General features: G+C 44.6%; 1 protein-coding gene across 1 annotated transcript in view; it reads right to left on the bottom strand.

Annotated features, from left to right (window-relative positions):
- cacna1ba (calcium channel, voltage-dependent, N type, alpha 1B subunit, a) overlaps nt 1-23,568 on the bottom strand; it is an 846,233-nt gene that overhangs the window by 22,606 nt on the left and 800,059 nt on the right. Inside the window, exons 39-41 of the mRNA XM_073052070.1 lie at nt 6,578-6,685; nt 3,365-3,477; nt 1,827-1,939 (exon numbers count right to left, since the gene is read on the bottom strand). Coding sequence (XP_072908171.1) covers nt 1,827-1,939; nt 3,365-3,477; nt 6,578-6,685 — 334 coding nt within the window. The remainder of the gene's footprint in view (nt 1-1,826; nt 1,940-3,364; nt 3,478-6,577; nt 6,686-23,568) is intronic.

Below are 23,568 nucleotides of genomic sequence, written 5' to 3'. Positions count from 1 at the left end.
GAAAGATACTAGCATGGGATAGAGGACTGGCAGGAGGCAAAGAGTGGGAATAAAGGAGGTCCATTTTGGTTGTCTGCCAGTGACAAGAGGTGTCTTTCAGGTGTCAGCGTTGGTCCGCTTCTCTTTACATTATATGTCACTGATTTGGATGATGGAATTGATTACCTTGTGGCCAAGTTTTCAGATGATACCAAGATAGTTTAGGGGCAGGGAGTGTTAAGGACGAGAACATAAGAGCAAGGGTGTGTTGCTGAGGCTTTGTAAGGTATTGATCAGACCACATTTGGAGTATTGTGAGCAGTTTTGGGCTTCTTATGTAAGAAGAGATGAGCCCTACAATGTCCAAATGGATCTGACCATTAAGCTGAGGTTAGTGGAATATGTGGGTGGCGACATGGGACATTACCACATCTCTAAAGAGAGAAAAACAGAGTTAACATTTTGATCATTCTGAAACATTAACTTTACTTCTCTCTCCACAGATTCTGCCTGACTTGAATATCTGCAGCACTGTCTGTTTTTATTCCACACAGTAGTTCCCGATAGCCCCAGCATAACAAGTCTCCCTCCAACCAATGCAGCAAGAAGCATGCAAGGAGTTTTTCACTGTTTACTCAAACAACACTTAGTCATTAACGTCTGTTTTTCATCTTGAACCTGTTTCTAGAACTGTTGGAGCCAGTGATTTGAGATTGTTTGGGCGATCCAGTGCTTTGCTGTGTCCGAGAGGATTCCAGGAGGGAGTGAGCATGAGCTTCGAGGCGAGGAGGCTGCAGGACAGGGTGCGAGCAGACGTTCGACTCCATTTTGCCGATTAAAGCCACCATTGTTCACTGATTAAAGCGACAAGGGAGATTAAAGATTGAGGTGAATGAGGAGAGCAACTGCTGACTGCTCGCCAACTTGTCGCTGGTGGAAACTCTGCTGTCAGAGAGGGGAGCCTGTGTGGCCTATTGTTGTGCCCGGAGGGTAGGCTTCTGAGTTTCTCTCTGTCGATAATGTTGGAGGATGTTACCAAGGTTTTTCTGTGTTTATGGATTTGGACTATCGACTATTGTTTTTATATTCTATATTTATGCCCTTTCTTCCTCGTTTTTTATGTGGGGGAAGGGGATTTGGTAGCTGATGTTCTTCCTACGTTTCGTGCAGGTGAGAGGTTTTGGGGGTTGGTGATCATGTTCCCAAGCATTTGTGCGGGAGGTTGGGGGACTAGTGGGCTTGCTGTTTCTCTTTGAATTGACTGCCGTGGTTTTTTTTGTTTCATGGCTACCTAGAGAAGATGAACCTCAGAGTTGTGCACTGCAGACAAACTTTGATAATAAATGAACTTTGGAACACTTTTAGTTTTGGAACAAGCAGAAATCTTTTAGAACCATAGAACCATAGAACATCACAGCACACAAGCAGGCATTTTGGCCCTTCTTGGCTGTGCGAAGCCATTTTTCTGCCTAGTCCCACTGACCTGCACCTAGACCATATCCCTCCATACACCTCTCATCCATGTACCTGTGCAAGTTTTTCTTAAATGTTTAAAGTGAGCCTGCATTCACCACTTCAACTGGCAGCTCATTCCATACTCCCACCATTCTCTGTGTGAAGAAGCTCCCCCTAATGTTCCCTTTAAACTTTCCCCTTTTCACCCTTAACCCATGTCCTCTGGTTTTTTCCTCCCCCAGCCTCAGTTAATTCTCGGGGTATGATCTCCAATCCAGCACTTCTCTAAATCTCTTAATCCCCACAGATCATTAACTTCCCCCCTGGCTATCCCACTCGGCTCTGATCTGCACAGATCTTCAAGAGACTAAGTAGAAATTTGAAATACGTACGCATTGCCGCCATTGTGTGAGTTCTTTGGTCGCAGTGTGTCGTTGTATGAGGGGGGCTCTTCCTGTGTTGGTGTCAAGGCTCCCACCACGCGCTGAAAGAACGATGTTCGAGTCTGTGTGAAATACAACACAGCGCGATTCTGGAATGAACGGGATGCAAACCAAACAAAAAACGTGCAGGAAAAATCATAGGCAAAAACCTGATGAGACTGATTCATTTGCCCCCACTGCAGGAAAAGGAGCTCACAGTGGTGAACTGCAAATCCCATTGCAGGGCCCATCTCTCTTATGGGCCTGTCAGTCCCACACACTGAATGCAGGAGGACAAATCAGTAACTTGCTGTAAAATTGCTCCATCGAATGACATAAACTACCGTAATGATGTGTCTGTATTCAGTCAGCTGTGAGAATTTTATAGTTTCAAGGAAACTATAAAAATCCAATTTTTTTTTTCCTTCAATCAATTACCAAGTCTTCATGTCATCAAAGAGTACAATTTAAAATGAATGAACTTTTGCTCAGATTAGACAAAAACCTGACTTGGAATCCAGAGAAACAGAGTGACATTGTCTGATCATCAGTGTAGCAGGCATATTTTCACAAATCCATTTTCAGTCTCAGTTCCATCTGGGTGAGTGCTAGCTGAAGGAGTGTTGGAAGGTGCAGAGGACAGGAGACAGAGGCAGAGAGCTGGGAGTGTGCATACAAAATCAAAACTGAACAGCAGTGGGATAGAATGAAGCGGCAAACCGGCTCAGGCAGTGAGAGACGCATGCTGGTGTTGAAGCTTTGGGACATTGTTGGCAAGACGACGACGACGACGACTACAACAACAACAACAACAACAACAACAACAGCAGCCCTACAGGAGAAACAGAATTGTAAAATTTGGTCCCACACTGCGGTGGGATCACTTATGCTGTAGTAAGATGAAGGCAAACACGAGTTACATGTACATAGAGGTACGTTTGGTTGCCTTCTGGCACTCATCCATTTAGCATGCATCAACTTTCTTCAACAAAGGGAAATGACCCACCACTCTGTAAGTTAACAAACAGCCTAGCACTGCAGCTAGTAAAATGGATACCAACATTTTCCTCAGCTAATAACCAACATTTTAATTCCACTGACATTATATAAGTAATTGAGGAAGTGTTAAAATTGATTTATTTCTACAGAAAAAAAAGCACATTTCTTTGTACAGAAAGAAACAAATACACCCTATGCATCTCCTGTGGTAAAAGTCGGGGGGGGTGGTAGGGAGAAGAAAGAGAAAGAGGGAGAGAGAAAGAGACACAGAGACAGAGGGAGAGACAGACAGAGAGACAAAGAGACACAGAGATAGAGAGAGAGAGAGACAGAGACAGAGATAGAGACAGAGAGAGACACACAGAGACGGATACAAATAGAGAGAGAGTATTTTGAATCATGCAAAGTTTATATTTATTTACTGGGAAGTCATTTAGAGAAGTTTCCCTAATACAGAAACAGTGATTCCATCCACGTGCTTTGATTCACCACTGAGTCGCTCCACCTACCTGTGACAAGCCACCAGGCTGCTGCTGCTGCTGCATTCGTTTGCTTTTGTTCTGTTTGTAGTAATCAAAAATCATCAGTGCTGCATAGACTTTCCCCACCGTCAACTCTGTAGCTAAAGGAAGGAAGAAACACATGAGAGTGGCCATTTACAATTCAAAACAGCTTGGGCTCAGCTGAGTAATAAATAATACAACTTCTTCAGACACTTTCTTTAAACAAAGAGTCATCATGGTTAAACAGGGCCATGAAATGTTCTTCACAGTGAAGAATGGAGAGAGTCCTAAAGCACTTTGTACATATATTAGAAGAGGGCAAGTTAAGAAAAGGGTAGGTATTTAAGTGCAAAGGAGGGAATCTATGCATCATGACAGAGAGAGTGGCTGAGGACCCAACAGACCCAACGTTCACCAAGGAGATGGACATGGCTGATGGTGAAATCAGAGATGGGCTTGTCAGTATTCTAGCCCATGCCTATATTAAGGAGGAGGAGGAGGCACTAGGTCTATTGAAAAATATGGAAGTGGATAAATTCTGTTGGCCAGAAAGAATGCAGGAATGGAGGTGGCCATTTTGTGAGACTGTCCTTGCAGCCACCATTTTGTAAACTGTTTGAACTGAATCTTGCTCTGAAAACCTAATCAGAGCAGCTGAATGCGGACACAAGGAGTTTCAGCTATGATGCACCATCAATAACTCTTGGAGATGGGAGGCGAGATATAGGCTTTTATTGGCTGGAAGAAAGAACAAGCAGCAATTGACCACCACACTGCATCCTGGAGACTGAGGCCAGGGCGGAGTCCCCAATCGCCTTTATACCGGGGTCCGTGGGAGGAGCCACGGTCAGTGGGAGGGGCCACAGGAGCAGTCAGCGGGGGGGGGGGGGGGGAGGCGTGTCCAAACAGGTATATGTAGTTCACCACAAGCTAATGACCTGTTAAATTTGAGAACATTCTCAGACAAGTATCTATTTATTATGTGAAGTTGCAGGCTTGCAGAAGAAGCAATCTGTAATCTTGTTAGACTCAGTGTCTGGATCACCTGGTTTGAGTTCAAAAGAACAACAGCACAAGGCTGAGGGCAGAGACAATAGAACAATGGTGGTTGTAGCCCTGGACCAGAGCCAATAAAAAGGTGACCCACGTAGGTCAGCTGACCTTGAACCAACAGGGTGGAAATGTATTACTTGAACTGATGAGGAACACGATAAGATTTAGGAGTTTCAAGTCAAAGAATGACAACTCTCCAAAGACCAACTATCATGGATGTGGAGTACCCAATGGACACGTGGAGATTAGATTGGGACCTTGAGGAACACCTGGCCAGCATAGACTCCTTCCCCTGGTATTACCTTTTCTATTCTTTGACTGTTCATGGAGGGTCAGGGAAACCTAGATGCCACACAGGTATTCACTTGTGTAAATTCACATTCTCTTCAGTTTGGACAATAAAGGTACTTGTTGGTAAATACAGATTCTCTCTGATCATTGTCGCTAAGGGGTAGATCCTTGTAACAATTCTCAGGGTTCAGTGGGATTTATCCCATGTTACTGTGAGAGGCAAGAGAGATGCTTGCTGGAGCATTGGAGGAGATTGCTGTGTCCTTACTTGTCCATGGGTGAGGTCCCAGAAGATTGCAGAAGAGCCAATGTTGTTACTATGTTTAAGAAAGGTAACAGAAGCACACAAGGAAATTATAGGCTGGTGAGCTTTATATCAATGACAGGGAAACTATTGGAGAACATTCTGAAAGTAAGAGTTTGCTGACATTTGGAAAAGCATGGACTTCTAAAAGATAGTCAGTACAGCTTTGTGCAGGACCTATCTAACAAAAATTTTGAGTGTTTTGAGGAGGTGACAAAGGTGATTAATGAGAATGGGCAGTGGATGTCGTCTATATGGACGAGTTGAGCATTTTCCAGGGTCCCTCATGGTTGGAAGGTCCAGAAATTTAAACAATATGGGCTCCACGTGAGTCAGTAAGGTGACTCCAAAATAGGAGAAGAACAAAAACTTGCTTTACTCACCTCCTTTCAACTTGCCCCCTTCTCATCTTAAAGCTTTGTCCTCTAACATTTGACAATTCCACTCTGGGGAAAAAGACTGACTGCTTACCCTATTTATGCCGCTCATAATTTTATAGACGTTTATTAGGTTTCCCCGCAGCCTCTGATGTTCCAGAGAAAATAATCCAAGCTTGTCCATTCTCTCCCCAGAGCTCATACCCTCTAATCCAGGCAGCATCCTGGTTAACCTCTTCTGCATCCTCTCCAAACCCTCAACATCCTTCCTATACTGGGGCGACCAGAATTGTACACAATACTCCAAGTGTGGCGCAAATGAAGGTTTATATAGGAATTGATCAGAATCAGAATCAGGTTTATTATCACCAGCATATGATGTGAAATTTGTTAACTTAGCAGCAGCAGTTCAACACAATACATAATACAGAAGAGAAAAAAATTAATAATAATAAGTAAATATTATTCAGTATACTTTATACAGTATATGTATATTGAATAGATTAAGAATCGTGCAAAAAACAGAAATACTATATATTTTTTAAAAAGTGAGGTAGAGTCCAAGGGTACAATGTCCATTTAGGAATCAGATGGCAGGGGGTAAGAAGCTGTTCCTGATTCGCTGAGTGTGTGGCTTCAGGCTTCTGTACCTCCTACAGTGAGAAAAGGGAATGGCCTGGGTGCTGGCGGTCCTTATAATGGACACTGCCTTTCTGAGACACCGCTCCTTGAAGATGTCCTGGGTACTTTGTAGGCTAGTACCCAAGATGAAGCCGACTAAATTTACAACCCTCTGCAGCTTCTTTCGGTCCTGTGCAGTCGCCCCTATCCCCCATACCAGACGGCGATGCAGCCTGTCAGAACGCTCTCCACGATACATCTGTGGAAGCTTTTGAGTGTATTTGTTGACATATCAAATCTCCTCAAACTCCTAATAAAGTACAGCCACTGACTTGCCGCCTTTATAACTGCATCGATATGTTGGGACCGGGTTAGATCCTCAGAGATCTTGAAACTGCTCACTCCCTCCACTTCTGATCCCTCTATGATCAGAACTGAAATAACCAACTGAAATGGTTAACTCTCCTCTGACATACATTATGCATTTGCCCTAAGTGCACGAAAAGCGCAGTCACTTCCATTCATATTGTGTACTATCGTATTAAAATATCTGGATTTAAGAAGAGCACTTACGTCTGTGGGGAGGCACCAGTATATCCAGAATCTTCTGGGACAAGTTTGGCCAAATAGCAGTTATTTCTTTCCTCAGCTCTGCATCACATTGCTGCTGGTGTGCTCCTCCTGTGGGAAAGGACAAGACAGTCAGGCTCTGCTCAGGCTCCAGATGCAGGGAAACCTCTACACTGTACCCACTTCGACCTTCATCAAATGGTCACCTTCTGTCTGTTGACCGTGGTGCAAAGTTAACTGGAAAGGTTCACATTCTTGTGGTGAACAAGTTAAAGCTTCAAAATGGTGTTAGAAAGCAGTGGTTCGGATATAAAATCAACCAGAGACAAATCACGTCTATCTACTAGGCAGATAAACAAAATAAGCTGAATTAAATCAGAGAGGAGCACTAGAACCAGAACAGCTTCTTTGCTAATTAGGAATGAACACACACAGTATCGAGAAGAAGGAAAATAAGGAGAAATGATGAAAGGGAAATGGGAAGAGACATGGCGAATTCATGCTCCAGTAGGTCAGTCTCTTAAAACACAAAGTGAAAATTATTTATGGCAAAACCAAGCATAAAATCCAGTTGATTCCTTAAGCCATCAAAAAGATTATTGTAATTTAGTATTGTGTGATTTCTAGCATTTAGAGCAGGGGTTCCCAACCTTCATTGTGCCATGAACCCCTACCTTTAACCAAGTGGTCCATGGGCCCCAGGTTGGGAATACCCAATTTAGAGTATAACTGAAGCAGTTTGTTTCCTGTCAGTGCTATAAAACAGAGCCCTTTATCCACCTACACTGTCAGAAAAGTCGATCGCTTCCCACCGACCGCCCTGTCTCCGTTCTTCCCTCCACTCCTTTTCACAAGTGATTCTCTGGCAACACATGGAGCCCATTTATCTCAGGGGAGAAAATCCGCCCTTCTTACCCAGCCCGGCCCAAACGGGGCTCCAGACACACAGCAATGTGGTTGATGCGATGTTTAGCTGCCCTCTGAAATGTTAGCAAGCATTTGCTTGTAGCAAACCATCAGAAAAGCACAAGGGAGTAAAACGGGATGGATTTAAATTGGGAATTAAGACTCCTGTAATTGAACTAGGCAGCAGAAGTCACAGCGGCATTATCTGCCCTGTAAAGTACTTCTTATCAATACCTGGGGGCTTGTGCGAAAAGCAGGAGGCTGTCTTCTCACTTAGTAGTCTGGCAACACAGAATCACAGCTTATTGTCCATGTCCCAGGCAGCCACATCTCCATCCCTGGGAAGGTCCTAGCTCACCCACAGGATAGGCCCAACTCAGCCAACGACACAGTGGTCTGCATTTGGAATAGGCCTGGGAGTCCTCAACATTGACTGTGGACCCCATTAACCTTCACGGAGTCAGGTTAAACCTGAATGAGGAAACCTTCTGCTGATTACCACCTACTGTTCCCCTTAGCTGACAAATCAATACCACTCTGTGTGGAACCCCACTGAGAGGCACAAAATGTGCCCTAGGGTGGGGGGAACCTCAATTTCCTTCAGCAAGAGTGCTTCAGTAGCACTACTACCGAATGACTGCGATAAAGGACGGAGCTGTCAGATTGGTCTGAGGCAGGTGGGGAGGGATCAACAAGAAGGAGAAACCTGCTTGAACTTGCCCCCCACCAGTCAAACAGGTTCATCTGGCCAAAGCTTCATCTGTAGCAGCGACCAGTGCACAGTCCTCGGGAAGCCAAAGTCCTGTGCTTAGGGTGCAAACGCATTCCATCGTGTAGTGCGGCACTACCGGTGAGATAAACGGGGTGGAGTGAGAATAGATCCAGCAGGTGAGGGGCAGTGTGCTCACTCACAACCTGCAACTCTGGCCTGGCACATCCCCTGCCCTACCATCACCGTCAAAGCAGCGAACAACCCTGGGTCGATGAAGAGAACACGCTGGGGCAGCAACAAGCACACCTCAGAATCAGGGATCGCCCCTTGTCTGCCACAAATCACGATAAACAGCACAAGCAATCCCACTACCTGTGGATCAGACCTTAGCTCAACACTCCTGCCACATGCAGTCTCAGATAGTAGTGGACCACTCACTGGAGCAAGAGGCTCCGCAAATACCCCCATTCTCAATCCTGGGGGCGTCAGTGGAAAAGAGAAAGTTGAAGAATTTGCAAGAGCCTTCAGCAGTAGGTGCTGACTGGAGGATCCACCTTAGCTTCCTCTGGTGGCCCACGGTATGATAGACACCGGTCTTTAGACAATTCCGGTCACTCCATGTGATATCAAGAAACAGCGCAAGGGATTGGATGCAGCAAAAGCTTCTGACAATAGTACTAAAGACCTGTATTCCAGATCTTACCACACCCTTAGCCAAGCTGCTCTATACAACTACAATACTGACTTATATCCATGTACCTCCTTATCAACAAGAAGCAGAACAAATCCAACATGGCCAAATACAGCCCCATTGATCTCCAACATCCACAAGCCTGACTGTCCCGGTTTCGGCCTGCTCCTGCCCCACCAAACTTGTATCTGCCTACCTGGACTCCATTTTGTCACCCATAGTTCAGTCCCTCCTCACCTACATCCGGGATACATCCGATGCCCTCCACCTCTTCAATAACTTCCAGTTCCCCGGTCCCGACCGCTTCATTTTCATTATGGATGTCCAATCCTTATACACTTCCATTCCCCATCAAGAAGGCCTCAAAGCCCTCTGCTACTTACTGGACAATAGGCTTCACCAGTTCCCCACCACCACCATCCTCCTCTGGTTGGCGGAACTGGTACTCACACTTAATAACTTCTCTTTTGGCTCTTCCTACTTTCTTCAGACCAAGGCTGTAGCTATGGCCACTCACATGGGCCCCAGCTATGCCTGCCTCTTCGTTGGTTATGCAGAACAGTCTATGCTTCAAATCTGTACTGGTACTGCACCCCAACTTTTCCTTCACTACATTGACAACTACATTGGTGCTGCTTCCTGCACCCATGCTGAGCTCGTCAATTTCATCGACTTTGCCTCTAACTCCCACCCAGCCCTTAAATTCACTTTGTCCATCTTGGACACTTCTCTCCCCTTTCTCGAACTCTCAGTCCCCATGTCTGGAGACAGACTGTCCACTGACATCTTCTATAAACCCACTGACTCTCATACCTACCTCGATTATGCCTCTTTCCAGCCTGCCACATGCAAAAATGCTATTCCCTAATTCCCAGTTCCTCCATCTCTGCCACATCTGCTCCCAGGATGAGGCTTTCCATTCCAGGTCATCCCAAATGTCCTCTTTCTTTAAGAATCCTGGTTTGCCTTCTGCCATCATCAATGATGCCCTCACCCACAACTCCTCCATTTCCCGCACTTCAGCCCTCACCCCATCCTCCCATCACCACAACAGGAACTGTGTCCCCCTTGTCCTCACCTACCACCCCACCAGCCTCCAGATCCAGCACATTATCCTCCGCAACTTCCGCGTCCTTCAACAGGACCCCACCACTAAGCGCATCTTTCCCTCTCTACCCCTCTCCATTTTCCGCAGGGATCGTTCCCTGTGACTCACATTCCCATTTGGATATGTCCATACATGGCCTCCTCTACTGCCATGATGAGGCCAAACTCAGGTTGGAGGAACAACACCTCATATACCGTCTGGGTAGGCTCCAGCCCCTTGACATGAACACTGAATTCAATCAACTTCCGGTAATTCCCTCCCCCTCCCTTCTCCCATCCCAGTTTCACTCTGCCTCCTCCTCCAGCTGCCTATCACCTCTCTCATTGTTCCACCTCCTTCTACTACCCATAGTGCTTTCCCCTTACATTCCTTCTTCACCTTTCCTGCCTATCCCCTCCCTCACCCCTTGATCTTTCCTCTGATTGGTTTTTCACCTGGCACCTACTAGCCTTCTCCTTCCCACCCTCCCCCCATCTTCTTTATAGGGCCCCTGCCCCCCTCCCTCTTCAGTTCTGACAAAGGGTCTTGGCCCGAAACGTTGACTGTTTGTTTCCACGGATGCTGACCGACCTGCTGAGTTCCTCCAGCGTGTTGTGCGTGTTCCCATTGATCTACTCTCTGTCCTCAGCAATAGGATGAAAGGGACAAATGAGGATATTTGATGGTGCTCTCAAGGAAGAAGTTGCGTGCCATCTTGGACAATGACTCCCATCCACTCCATAATGTACTGGTTAGGCACAGGAGTACATTCAGCCAGAGACTCATTCCACCGAGATGCAACACTGAGCGTCATAGGAAGTCATTCCTGCCTGTGGCCATCAAACTTTACAGCTCCTCCCTCGGAGTGTCAGACACCCTGAGCCAATAGGCTGGTCCTGGACTTATTTCCACTTGGCATGATTAACTTATTATTTAATTATTTATGGTTTTATATTGCTATATTTCTACACTATTCTTGGTTGGTGCAGCTGTAACGAAACCCAATTTCCCTCGGGATCAATAAAGTATGTCTGTCTGTCTGACTTCAAAGTTCCAAGTAATCTTTTTAAATCAAAGTACAAATACGTCACCAGATGCAACTCTGAGACTGGTTTTCTTATGGTCAAACTCAGTAAATCCAACGACCATCAATGAAAGACCGCACCAACAGGGCGGACAAACACCCATGTGCAAAATATAACAAGCTGTACAAATACAAAAGAGAGACAATAAGCAATAAATATTGAGAATATGAGATGAAGAGTCCTTGAAAGTGAGTCTATAGGTTGTGGGAACATTTCAATGATGAGGCGTGAAGTTGACTTAAGTTAACTCCCTTCGGTTCAAGAGCCTGAGGTTGGGGGTTAATAACTATTCCTGAACCTGGTGATGTGGGACCTGAGGATCGTCCACCTTCTTCCTGATGGCAGAAGGAAGAGAGCATATCCTGGGTGGTGGGATGTCAATGATGATGGATGCTGCTTTCCTGCAACAGTGCTGCGTGTATTTGTGCTCAATGGACTGGGCTGTATCCACCTCTTTCTGTAGGATTTTCCATTCAAGGGCATTGTGTTTCTATACCAGGCTGTGATGCAAACAGTCAATATACTCTCCACCTCTCATAGAAGTTTGTCAAGGTATTAGGTGTCATGCTGAATCTTTGCAAACTTCTGAGAAAGTTTACTTGTTCAGCAATAACCTTCACTCAGAAGCTCAGATTGGGTTCTGCCAAAATCACTCAGTTCCTGACCTCATTACAACCTCAGTTCACACACTGACAAAAGAGCCAAGTGAGAGTGCCTGCCTGTGATATCAAGGCAACATTAGATCAAGTCTGCATCAAGGAGCTCTGGCTAAACTGAAACTCAGCGGGGATCGGGGAAAACCCTCCACTAGCTGGCATAAGATCCAGCACAAATAGAGATCGTTGTGGTGGTTGGAGGTCAATCATCTCAGCCCCAGGAAATTTCCGCATGAGTTCCTCAGAATGGCGTCCGAGGCCCAACCATCTTCAGCTGCTTCATCAATGACTTTCTTTCAACCGTTAGGTCAGAAGTGGGGGTGCTCAGTGATAATTGTACAATTTCATTCACAACTCCGCCGATAATGAATCAGTCCACATCCAAATGCGGCAAGTCATTGATGATTTCCAGGCCTGGGCTGTGAAGTAACATTCACATCACACACATGCCACGCAACCAGGGACACTCCAGCTACCTGTGAGCAGATTTGTGCCCCTCATCTAAGAAAGGATGTGCTGGCATTGGAGAGGGTCCAGAGGAGGTTCATGAGAACGATCCTGGGAATGAAATGGTTAATGTATGGGGAGCTTTTAATAGCTCTGAGCCTGCACTTGCTGGAGTTTAGAAGAATGGGGGAGAATTCATTGAAAGCTATTGAACACAGGCAGTGAAAGAGTCTAGGACCAGAGGACACAACCTTAGAATAGAATGTTATCCCTTCAGAACAGAGATAAGGAGGAATTCCTTCAGCCAGTGGGAAGTGTATCTGTAGAGTTCAATGCCACAGGTAACATACTGTACATACCCAAATCAAAAGCCATGGGTGAACCAGGAGATTTGTAGTCTGCTGAGGGCTAGATCTGTGGCATTGAAGACTGGTGATCCAGGACTATACTAGGTCAGGTACAATTTATGGAGGGCTACCTCAAGAGCAAATGAACAATTCTGAGGTTAGAGGCAGAATCGGATGCACACCAACTCTGGCAGGATTGCGGGACATTACTTCCTACAAAGCGAAATCTAATATCATGAATGGCAGTGATGCTTCACTCCCAGATGAGCTAAATGCCTCTTATGCACTCTGTGAAAGGGAGAATAAAACTGTAGCTATGAGGATCCTCACAGCATCTCGTGACCCTGTGATGTCTGCCTCAGAGGCTGATGTCAGAACTTCTTTCAAGAGGATGAACCCTCACAAGGCGACAGACCCTGATGGGGTACCCGGTAGGGCTCTGAAAACCTGTGCCAACCAACTGGCAGGTTTATTCAAAGACACCTTCAATCCCTCATTGCTACAGATGGAAGTTCCCACCTGCTTCAAAAGGTCATCTATCATACCAGTACCGAAAAAGAGCAGAATGATCTGCCTTAATGACTAATGTCCGGTAGCACTCGCATTTACACTGATAAAGTGCTTTGAGAGATTGATTGTGGCTGGAATCAACTCCTGCCTAAACAAGAACATGAACTCACTGCAACTTGCCTACAGCCACAATAGGTTAACAGCGGAGGCGATCTCATTGCCTCTTCATGCTGCCTTGGATCATCTGGACAATGCTAATAATCGAGTCAGGATGCTGTTTATTGACTGCAGCTCATCATTTAACAGACTCATTCCTCCAGTTCTGATCAAAAGGCTGCAAAACCTGGGCCTCTGTACCTCCCTCTGCAACTGGATCCTCAACTTCCTCACTAGAACATCAGAGTCTGTGTGGATCTGAAATAGCATCTCTACCTTGCCGGTAATCAACTCTGGTGCACCTCAGGGATGTGTGCTTAACCCAACGCTCTACCCTCCCTACACTCATGACTGTGAGGCTAGGCACAGCCCAAATGCCATCAACAAATTTGCTGATGAAACAACTACTGTTGGCAGAATTTCAGATGGTGACGAGAGGGTGAGTTAGATCAGCTAGTTGACTGGTGTCTCAGCAACAGCCCCACACTCAACATCAGTATGACCAAACAATTGATTGTGGATTTCAGAAAGGGTAAGATGGGGGGGGTGGGGGGGATCATATACCAGTCCTTAGCGGGATCAGAAATGGAAAGAGTGAATAATTTCAAGTTTCTGGGTGTCAACATCTCTGAGGATCTATCCCGGGTCAACATATTGATGCAGTTACAAAGAAGGCACAACAGTAGCTATATTTCATTCGGAGTTTGTTAAGATTTGGTAATCTGGCAAATCTCTACAGCTGTACTCTGGATAACATTCTAACTGGCTGCATCATCGTCTGGTATGGGGGGGGGGGGGGAGAAGCACAGGATCGAAATAAGTTGCTTAAAGTTTTAAACTCAGTCATGGACACTAGCCTCCCCAGCATCGAGAACATCTTTAAGGAGCAATGCCTCAAAAAGGCAGCGTCTGTCATTAAGGGCCCCCATCACCCAGGACATACCCTCTTCTCATTGCTACTATCTGGGAGGAGTTAAAGGAGCCTGAAGACACACACTCAATGATTCAGGAACAGCTTCTTCTCCTCTGCCATCAGATTTCAGAATGGACATTGAATGCATGGACACTGCCTCACTACTTTTCTTTCGCTTTTTGCACTACTTGTTTAATTTAATTTCTTAAAATATATATATGCTTAATGTAATTTACAGTTTTTATTAATATATGTTACAATGTACTGCTTCTGCATAACAAGAAATTTCACCACATATGCCAGAGATGTTAAACCTGATTCTGAGGTGGCTGGGGAGGGCAAGCTTTTGGGTATATTTAAAAAGGAAGCTGAAAGAATTTTGATCTGTAGGGATGTCCAGGGTTGTGGGGAGAGGTCAGGAGAGTGGATTTGAGAGGGATAATCAATCAGTTACGACGGAATGGTGGAGCAGACTTGATCAGCCAAATGCCCTAATTCTGCTCCTAAATCACCCCTCACAGTCAAAGGCATTACCATCACTGCAACCCTCACTATCAATATCCAGGGGATTTCTACTGACCTTGAGTAGCTAGATACATAATAGGGCCATAAGAGCAGGCCAGAGACTGGGAATCCTTTGATGACTCTCCCCCCCAACCCCCAACTCCCCAAAGCCTGTCCACCATCTCCAAGGCTCAGATCAGGACTGTGATAGGAAACTCCACTTAACTGAACGTGACACAGAACATAGCAACCCGCTTGATAACCCATCCACAACCATTCACACATTGCGGTGGCAGTTTGTACCATTTAAAGGATACACTGCAACAGCTCACCAAGAGCCCTTGGAGGGCACCTTCCAAAATCCACATGATCAACCTCAAGTTCACCGCCGCACTAAAAGGTAGAGACTTTCCCTTCTCTGTCATTAGAAGAGAACCTTGAAACAGCATTTGATTTTACTGAAATAGTCAAAAATCACCAATGTGTTGGGGAGATGACATGGCAACATCATTGGCTCTACTGGTGTGATCTCACCACTTTGGTCTCAGTAGCTAATGTGAAGCAGATTAAAGATTGACAGTCATTAACATATACACATATACTGTATTATGGCATTAGCTCAATAAAATACCTCTCTATGTTGTAATGGATTCCAGGTTTTATTTCAAGAAATCCCCCCTGAATTGCATCACCGATCGGAAAAGGCATAGTGTCACTATAATTTTGTCTGGTCTGAATGACTGATGGATTATAAAGTTGCGCAGCCACAGGAAAAAGAGGTCCATCAACATTTTGCATTACTGGGCATTTACAGGGAATGGGATGAATGCCACCGACGGCAGAGTCTGTGAGGACCGAGACAGCAGATAACTCGAGAGGTCTTGTCTTAATTCTGGATAGAACAAGAGAAGAGGTTGTTTGCTATATGTATTACTACAGACATGGTGATAGCAAAGAAAGGCCAGCAGCGTCTCTACTTTCTGCGAAGGCTGAGGAAAGTCCATCTCCCACCCCCCCCATCCTCATCGCATTCTACAGGGGTTGTATTGAGAGCGTCCTGAGCAGCTGCATCACTGCCTTGTTCGGAAATTGCACCATCTCAGATCACAAGACCCTGCAGCGGATAGTGAGGTCAGCTAAGAAGATCATCGGGGTCTCTCTTCCCGCCATTATGGACATTTACACTACACGCTGCAACCACAAAGCAAACAGCATTTTGAAGGACCCCACGCACCCCTCATACAAACGCTTCTCCCTCCTGCTATCTGGGAAAAGGCACCGAAGCATTCGGGCTCTCACGACCAGACTATGTAACAGTTTGTTCCCCCAAGCTATCAGACTCCTCAATACCCAGAGCCTGGACTGACACCTTACTGCCCTATTGTCCTGTTTATTATTTATTGTAATGCCTGTACTGTTTTGTGCACTTCATGCAGTCCTGGGTAGGTCTGTAGTCTAGTGTAGTTTTTTTATGTAGTTCTGTCTAGTTTTTGCACTGTGTCATGTAACACCATGGTCCTGAAAAAATCTCATTTTTACTATGCACTGTACCAGCAGTTATGGTCAAAATGACAATAAAAGTGACTCGACTTGACTTGACTTAGATGAGGACGATACTCAGTCCTGGAGGAACGTTATATTTGTGTTACACGGACTCAGCCAGCTCCATCCTGGGCACCACTATCCCCACCATGAAGGGCAACTGAAAAAGGCAGTGCTTAAAGAATACAGCATCCATCATTAAGGACCATCACCATCCAGGGTATGCCCTCTTCTTATTGCTGTGATCGAGAGCCTGAAGATCCATGCTCAAAGTTTAGGAATAACTTCTTCCCCACCACATCAGATTTCTGAACGGTCTGTGAATCCATGAACACCTCCTCGCTATCCTTCTTTTGCACTGTTTTATTTATGCTTTGTAACTTATCGCATTGCACTCCTGCCACAAAACAACAAATTTCACAACATACAGCATGGCAGAGATAATAAGCCTGATCCTGATAAACACTGTACTCTCAGAGTTACTGAGTTTCAGGTATGAATAGGTACAGTGGGGGATTTCTGGGAGCTGTGGGCACCCCAGGGAATTGACTGTTTTGAAGACAGTAGTAATTATATTTTAATTTGAATATATTCACTGTCTTGTAAATGCTGAATGTTTCTACTTAGTGTATTTGTTGTGTAAATAAACTTTTATAGTTTTGCAAAAGGGAGAAACTTTCACTTCAATTTCCTTGGATTTCTATTACCTTAAATTCCTGCAAAATGATTGTGAGTTTTGCAAACAGAACATAGGCAGCATTGGTCAGAAATTCTCCAAAACACATTGAAAAAAGCCAATGAACTTGTCTGAAAATCTCATGTAAAGCAAGCAACACATACAAAATGCTGAAGGAACTCAGCAGGCCAGGCAGCATCTATGGAAAAGAGTACAGTCAACGATTTGAGCTGAAGCCCTTCATCAGGACTGGATAAAAAAGATGAGAAGTCAGAGTTAGAAAGTGGGGAGAGGGGAGGAAGAAACACAAGATGACAGGTGAAACCCGGAGGAGGGGAGGGGTAAAGTAAAGAGCTGGAAAGTTGATTGGTGGAAGAGATACAGGACTGGAGAAGGGGAATCTGATAGGAGAGGACAGAAGGCCATGGAAGAAAGAAAAGGTGGGGGAAGCAGGAAATGAGATAAGGTGAGAGAGGGAAATGGGGAATGGTGAAGGGGGGGGGGGGCGGTGTGCCTTTACCAGAAGTTTGAGAAATCAATGTTGATGCCATCAGATTGGAGGCTATCCAGAGGGTATATAAGATGTTGCTTCTCAAAACCTGAGTGTAGCCACATGCAACATTAGAAGAGGCCACAGACTGACATGTTGGAATGGGAATGGGAAGTGGAATTAAAATGGGTGGCCAATGGGAGATTTCTTCCATGAGCTCTTCCCCCTTTTCTTTCTTCCATGGCCTTCTGTCCTCTCCTATCAGATTCCCCTTCTCCAGCCCTGTATCTCTTTCACCAATCAACTTCTCAGCTCTTTAACTTCACCTCTCCTCCCCCTCCTGTGGTTCTTCTTCCCCTTCCCTCACCTTCTTACTCTGACTCCTCATCTTTTTCTCATTCCTGATGAAGGGTCTCAGCCCGAAACCCTTTTCCATTGACGCTGCCTGGCCTGCTGAGATCCTCCAGCATTTTGTGTGTATTGCTCGGATTTCCAGCATCTGCAGATTTTCTCTTGTTTGTGACACGTAAAGCAAGGCTGATTTATCAAACGGGGAATACAGAATTCAGAATAAGATGGTAGTTCAAATAGAGACCATAGAAGTAAACTTTTCTTATCCAACCATGACAATGAGGATGTGCAATTGCAATGCAAACTAATTATCTGAATAGCATTTTTCATAAATCAATTTAGGGCTATAGGTAGAGGTGCTAAAAATTGCAAGTTTTTTAATATTGAATACAAAATTCCTGTAAGAAATATCATTAATCAAACAGGTTGATTATATTAATATTAACTTTTCATGTTAAGTGATAACTTTTTTTGATGTGAAATATTAAATTGCTGATTCAAGTGTCATTTGAGTGCATGTTTAGTAGGGCACTTCAACAGAGGGAGGAGACTCTGTGCTGTATGGGAGGGACCACATTTTTGGAGAGATTTTGACCTGAGATCCGGTTTGCCACCTTGGGTGGATGTTCAGGACTCTGTGGCCTGTTTTGGAGAAGTGGATTGGAGGTCCTTTGATGTTGTGGCCAATATTCAACCAGAGCACCAGATTAGATTAGTTATCTCACTGATCCTTTGCTGACCTTGCTGTTCAACAGCATCTCCTCTCAATGGCATCACATCTTCAAAGTGTATTTTCTTGGCTCAACAGATGTGGAAGAACTTCATGAAAGGTCATTTATCTGTGGTATATACAAACTCAGAATCATGCTCAGATATATCCAGGATTAAGAGAGATAAATGTTTATGCAATATTGGGATGAGGGAATTGACTGGAAAAGTGGACAAAGTGCAGGATCCTATATCATACGTCCCCTGTTCATTCCCCCTCCCACTCAATTCCATGTAATTTAGATACAGTTGTTTCCTGACTTTTTCCAGTTCTGATGAAAGATAGTTTAACTCTGTTTCTCTACAGATACTGCTTGACCTGCTTGTTATCTCCAGCATTTTCTCTTTAGTTTAGAGTTTCAATGTCTAAGGTTTTTTTTTATTATTGACTATCATGCTGCTGCAAGTGACTGAGATTTATTTTAGTTGTATAATTTTTCTCCGTTAATGACATCTTACTGGAGGAAAAACTGTTTTTTATTGGGAAATTGCTGCAGGTTCAGACATTAAAAAAACATCTGCACACATTTAAGATTTGAAAAAAAGAAACCGAAAATACTGGGAAACTCAGCAACACACACAAAATGCTGTAGGAACTCAACAGGCCAGGCACCATCTATGGGAAAAGAGTACAGTCGGTGTTTCAGGCCGAGACCTTTCCACAGGACTCAGCCCGAAACGACAACTGTACTCTTTTCCACAGTTGGTGCTTGGCCTGACGAGTTCCTCCAGCATTTTGTGTGTGTTGATCAGATTTCCAGCATCTGCAGATTTTCTCGTGTTTGCGATTGAAAAACTCAGCAAGTCAGGCAGGTCTGTGGAAAGAAAAATAGTCAATGTTCAAGGTTCAAGACCCCTCATTGATGCTTCTAGCATTTTCTCTTTTTATTACTTCAGTTTCTATGTCCACAGCTCTTTAAACTGACTACTTTGAGTACATTTTCCAAGCTAGAACTGTGTACAACTTTGCTGTGAGCCCAGCTCAAACTTACAGTACACACAAATCAGCACACCTTCATTTTGCTGGCTGACACCGGGCAGTCAAATAACTATTTTTACTGACAGATTTTGAATAATTGCCTCACTGATGTTTTTCAAAATTTGTCAACGCATCACTTGTTTCTTTTTCAAAATGGGAACTAAGCCTCCGTTTGACAAGCTATGGTGTAAATGTCATCTGTGGTTGCCGACTCTGCTCTGTGCATCATGCTAGTTCTGTCATAAACTCCAGTAAAAATCCTTCTGAGTTAAAATGTCACACTAGCACTCAAGCGATCCCACGAGTGAATCTTTAGACTGTATCATTATATTTAAAAAATTACGTGTTAAGTTTCTTAAGAATATTTAGAATTGTCTTCTGAAGCCTTGTAGTAGTCTGTCTGTTCTGCTTTGAATTGACTACCATGGCATTGTTTGAACCAGTTACAGATTTTTCTCATTTATGCTTATTCAACTTCCATGTCAACTGCAAGCTTTGGTCTGATTTTATCATCCACGTGCTGTAATGTGACCTGCCCGTATAGACTATACAGAATATTTGTGAATCTTCCCTGCAGCTGTCGGCTTTTCCTTTAGATGAAAGGTAAGGTTTGCTCCCGTCCTGTTTGAGAATTCAGAATGTCTCCAACAGCCCTCCGTTTGAAACATGCAATGCACTTTGAAAAGTGCTACAGGCAGCTTCTTCCTCGCAGACTAGCAATTCTCAGGGCGCAATCTTGGAAAGGAAGGAATGACTCTTGTGATTGCGGACCATGTTCACATCATGTTCTGTAGACAATTATGTATCACGTGTACAGCAAAATGCATTGTTTGTATTAACAATCTGAGGATGACCTGGGGGCAGCCTGCAAATGTCGCCACACTTTCCAGCATCGATACAGCATGCCCCCTATGTCCAGTAGAACAATTTGAGCAACACCAACATTAAAGGGACAAAACAAAATAACAGCAGCAAAACAAGCCCCTTTTCTCCCCCCCCCCCACCCCCCACCCATCCACTCACACCCACAGACAAGCCTTTAACCCCAGGACAGGCCACCTTAGAACCTCCAGCCTCACGGACTCCTAGACATTGGACCTTCGATTCTCCCCAGTGGACTTGCAGCCCTTTGGGCATTGATCTTTGGTACTGACACCAGGACTCACCAATCAGAGGAACCCGAACTCCAGGCCTTGAACTCTGGGCTCACGTGGCCCTCCAACCCCTGGACTTGCTGACCTGGGGAGGGGTGGGGTGATGCACCAGCTCTCGCCGATGGGGCCTGCCAACCTCTGTCATGGACCACAGGGATCGCTGGCCTCTGACCATGCCGTGCTCCAAATTGGGCTCAGGCATGACCTCTAACTCCCCCTCATCCCTGAACCTAAACCCTGACCTGGCCCCTAAATCCCTGTGCTATCCCCGAAACCATCCCTACAATCCTAAGAACAACTACATCTGAGCCACGATCTCGACAGATGTTGCATCTTGGCACCATCTTGATTGGAAGCTAGTGCAACAGGGGAAAACAACATCAACTTAAAAAGTAAACCGCCACTGTTTTGATACAAGTTACTATTCCAATTTCAAAGAAGACAAGGGAGTCCAGTAAAATTTAGTACAATGAACATTATAAATACAGAACTGTCCTAATAAATCGGTATGGTTCTCTCAGAAATGGTAAACTAATATCTTAGTACATGCCAGCTCTCAAATAACCAATATTTGCTCATTGTCATATCATTCTAGCCTGCCTTATCACCGACTGAAACAGCCAACTGCGTAACTTACAACCTTTTTTTTATAATTACAGAAACACAAATTTCATAAGCCACAAGATTTAAGGTGGTACCGTCTGTCAAGTGTGGCTCTCTTCATAAAGGTGCATGCCCATTTCTTTCTGTTCTTTGTGCTCCAGCTCAAAACGCAATCATTAAGCTTTAATTAGTATCCTGCGCACAGTGAAGTAATGGACCATTAACTATTTTTTATCTTCAGCAAGTCAAAGCCAGTAAAACATCTCATTAATATTAAATAGGATCATTTTAGGATTTGAAATATGTCTGTTCTCTCGATCGATCTTCACTTTCCTATTGTAATAAATTTTAGCACAGTATTGGCATAAAACTCGTTAATTTTCTTCCTAAAGAAAACAGCAGGTCTGGAAATCTGAAATAAACACAGAAAATGCTACATGTACACAGCAGGCCAAGCAGCATCTGTGGAGGGGATTAAATGAGTCAACTTTTAAGGTCTACAATCTTATGTCAGAACTGAAAAGGTTCAAGAGAAATGAAGTTTTAAGAAGGCTCCCTTGCCTCGCAACATTTTATCCCTTCTTGCATCCTCCCTATCATAGATCTTCCCTCCTTTCATCCCTCTTCCCCTCTCCCCATCTTAAAATGAAGGATCTCTGACAGGAAAGTCAGTGGCCATTCCATCATTTAGTAAGATCGTGGGTGATCATTTCCTCTAACCCCATATCCCTGGGCAAGTTCATTGCAGACTTCCCAGTCACCAGGTACACTCGAGAACAAAAGCTGGAAAAACCCACACGATGCCCACTTTGCAACCATAGTCTGTCCAGGAGGAGGAGTGGATGTTGAAGCAATTAAGCTGGTGTGAGGGCTGGAACACTTTTACTGATTAACAGATCAGCCAAGGAACATCAGTACATCAGTGAAGCCCGAGGACACAAACCAGCAGACTCAAGGACAGCTTCTATCCCACTGTCATCAGACTCCTGGATGGACTTTTCATCAGCTGAAGGATGAACTTGTCTTGGCCCTTGCACTTTACTTATCTACTGCACAGCGCTTCCTCTGGAACTGCAACATATAGTCTCCATTCTGCTCTCTGTTTATGTGTGTGTGGAATGAGCTGTCTGAACGTTTTCATTGTTTCTCAGTCCATGTGACCATAATAAAATGGCAAGGAAGAGCCATCAGAAGGACCATTCGAAGCCCTCCTCACCACCGCCACCTTCCCTGCCCCACGTTTCCTTCTGTCCCAGTGGCCAAGCAAGCCACCAACACTGGGTCAGGGGGAGCAGGATAGGTAGTGGTATAGGCTTTCAGAGACACCTAAGCATCTTCACATTTTTGCATGTGTGATACATTTTGGGGGGGGGGGGGGAGTCTGACTTAATCTTTCATGAAATGATCTTGAAGAAGAGGGGTGGAGGACAGTGGAGGGTGCTGGCTTTGCTCAATGAAGCTGCTGGTCTCATGCTTTGGCTGCAGGTATAACCTGAACTGTTAGCACTCTTGTAATGTCCTCTTGTACAATAAGATAGACTCCTGACCTCACAATCTATCTTGTTATGAATTTGCACTTTATTCTTTACCTGCACTGCACTTAGAATGTTCCCTGCATCTCCATCTTTGTCTACCTCAATGATCTGATCTGTATGGACATTATGCAAGGCATCTTATAGCCTAGAATCAGGTTCAATCTCACTGGCATATGTCGTGAAATTTATTGTTTTGCAGCAGCAGTGCATTACAGTAAGAAATATATATAAATAAGTCACACAAAAAGAGAGCAAAAACTAAACAAAGAAAATATTGAGGTTGTGTACACAGGCTCGTTGTCCATTCAGAAGTATTATGGTGAAAGGAATGAAGCTGTTCAAAAACACTGAGTGTGGGTCATCAGGTTCCGGTACCTCCTCTTTAATGGTAGCAATGAGAAGAGGGCTTGTTCTGGGTGATGGAGGGTCCTTAATGACGGATTCTGCCGTTTTGAGGCAGCGCCTTTTGAAGATGCTCTTGATGCTGGGGAGGCTAGTGTCCACGGTGGAGCTGGCTGAGTTTGCAATTCTCTGCAGGTTTTTTCTGATCCCGTGCAGTGGCCTCTCTATAGCACATGCTGATGCAGCCATCCAGAATACTCTCCACAGTATATCTGCAGAAATTTGCGAGTCTTTGGTGACATACCACCCACCCCTCCCTCACATACTGTACCTCTCAACCTGGACTTCTTCTACCTTGCATCACCTTTCCTATGCTCTACTCCACATATTTCCATCTGTACATCATGCCTCCCTTATCTGATTTCACTCATCGACATCTGTCTGCCCCACCCACTTCCATCTGCCTAAATTTTCACCTGTTAACACTTTATTCTGTATTGTTACTGTTTTATCTTGTTCTACCTCAATACACTGTGTAAT

Source organism: Hemitrygon akajei, chromosome 7 (assembly GCF_048418815.1).
Source record: "Hemitrygon akajei chromosome 7, sHemAka1.3, whole genome shotgun sequence".
Lineage (NCBI taxonomy): Eukaryota > Metazoa > Chordata > Chondrichthyes > Myliobatiformes > Dasyatidae > Hemitrygon > Hemitrygon akajei.
The sequence above is the reverse complement of the archived record's forward strand: the minus strand, read 5'-3'. Positions and strand labels throughout refer to the sequence as shown.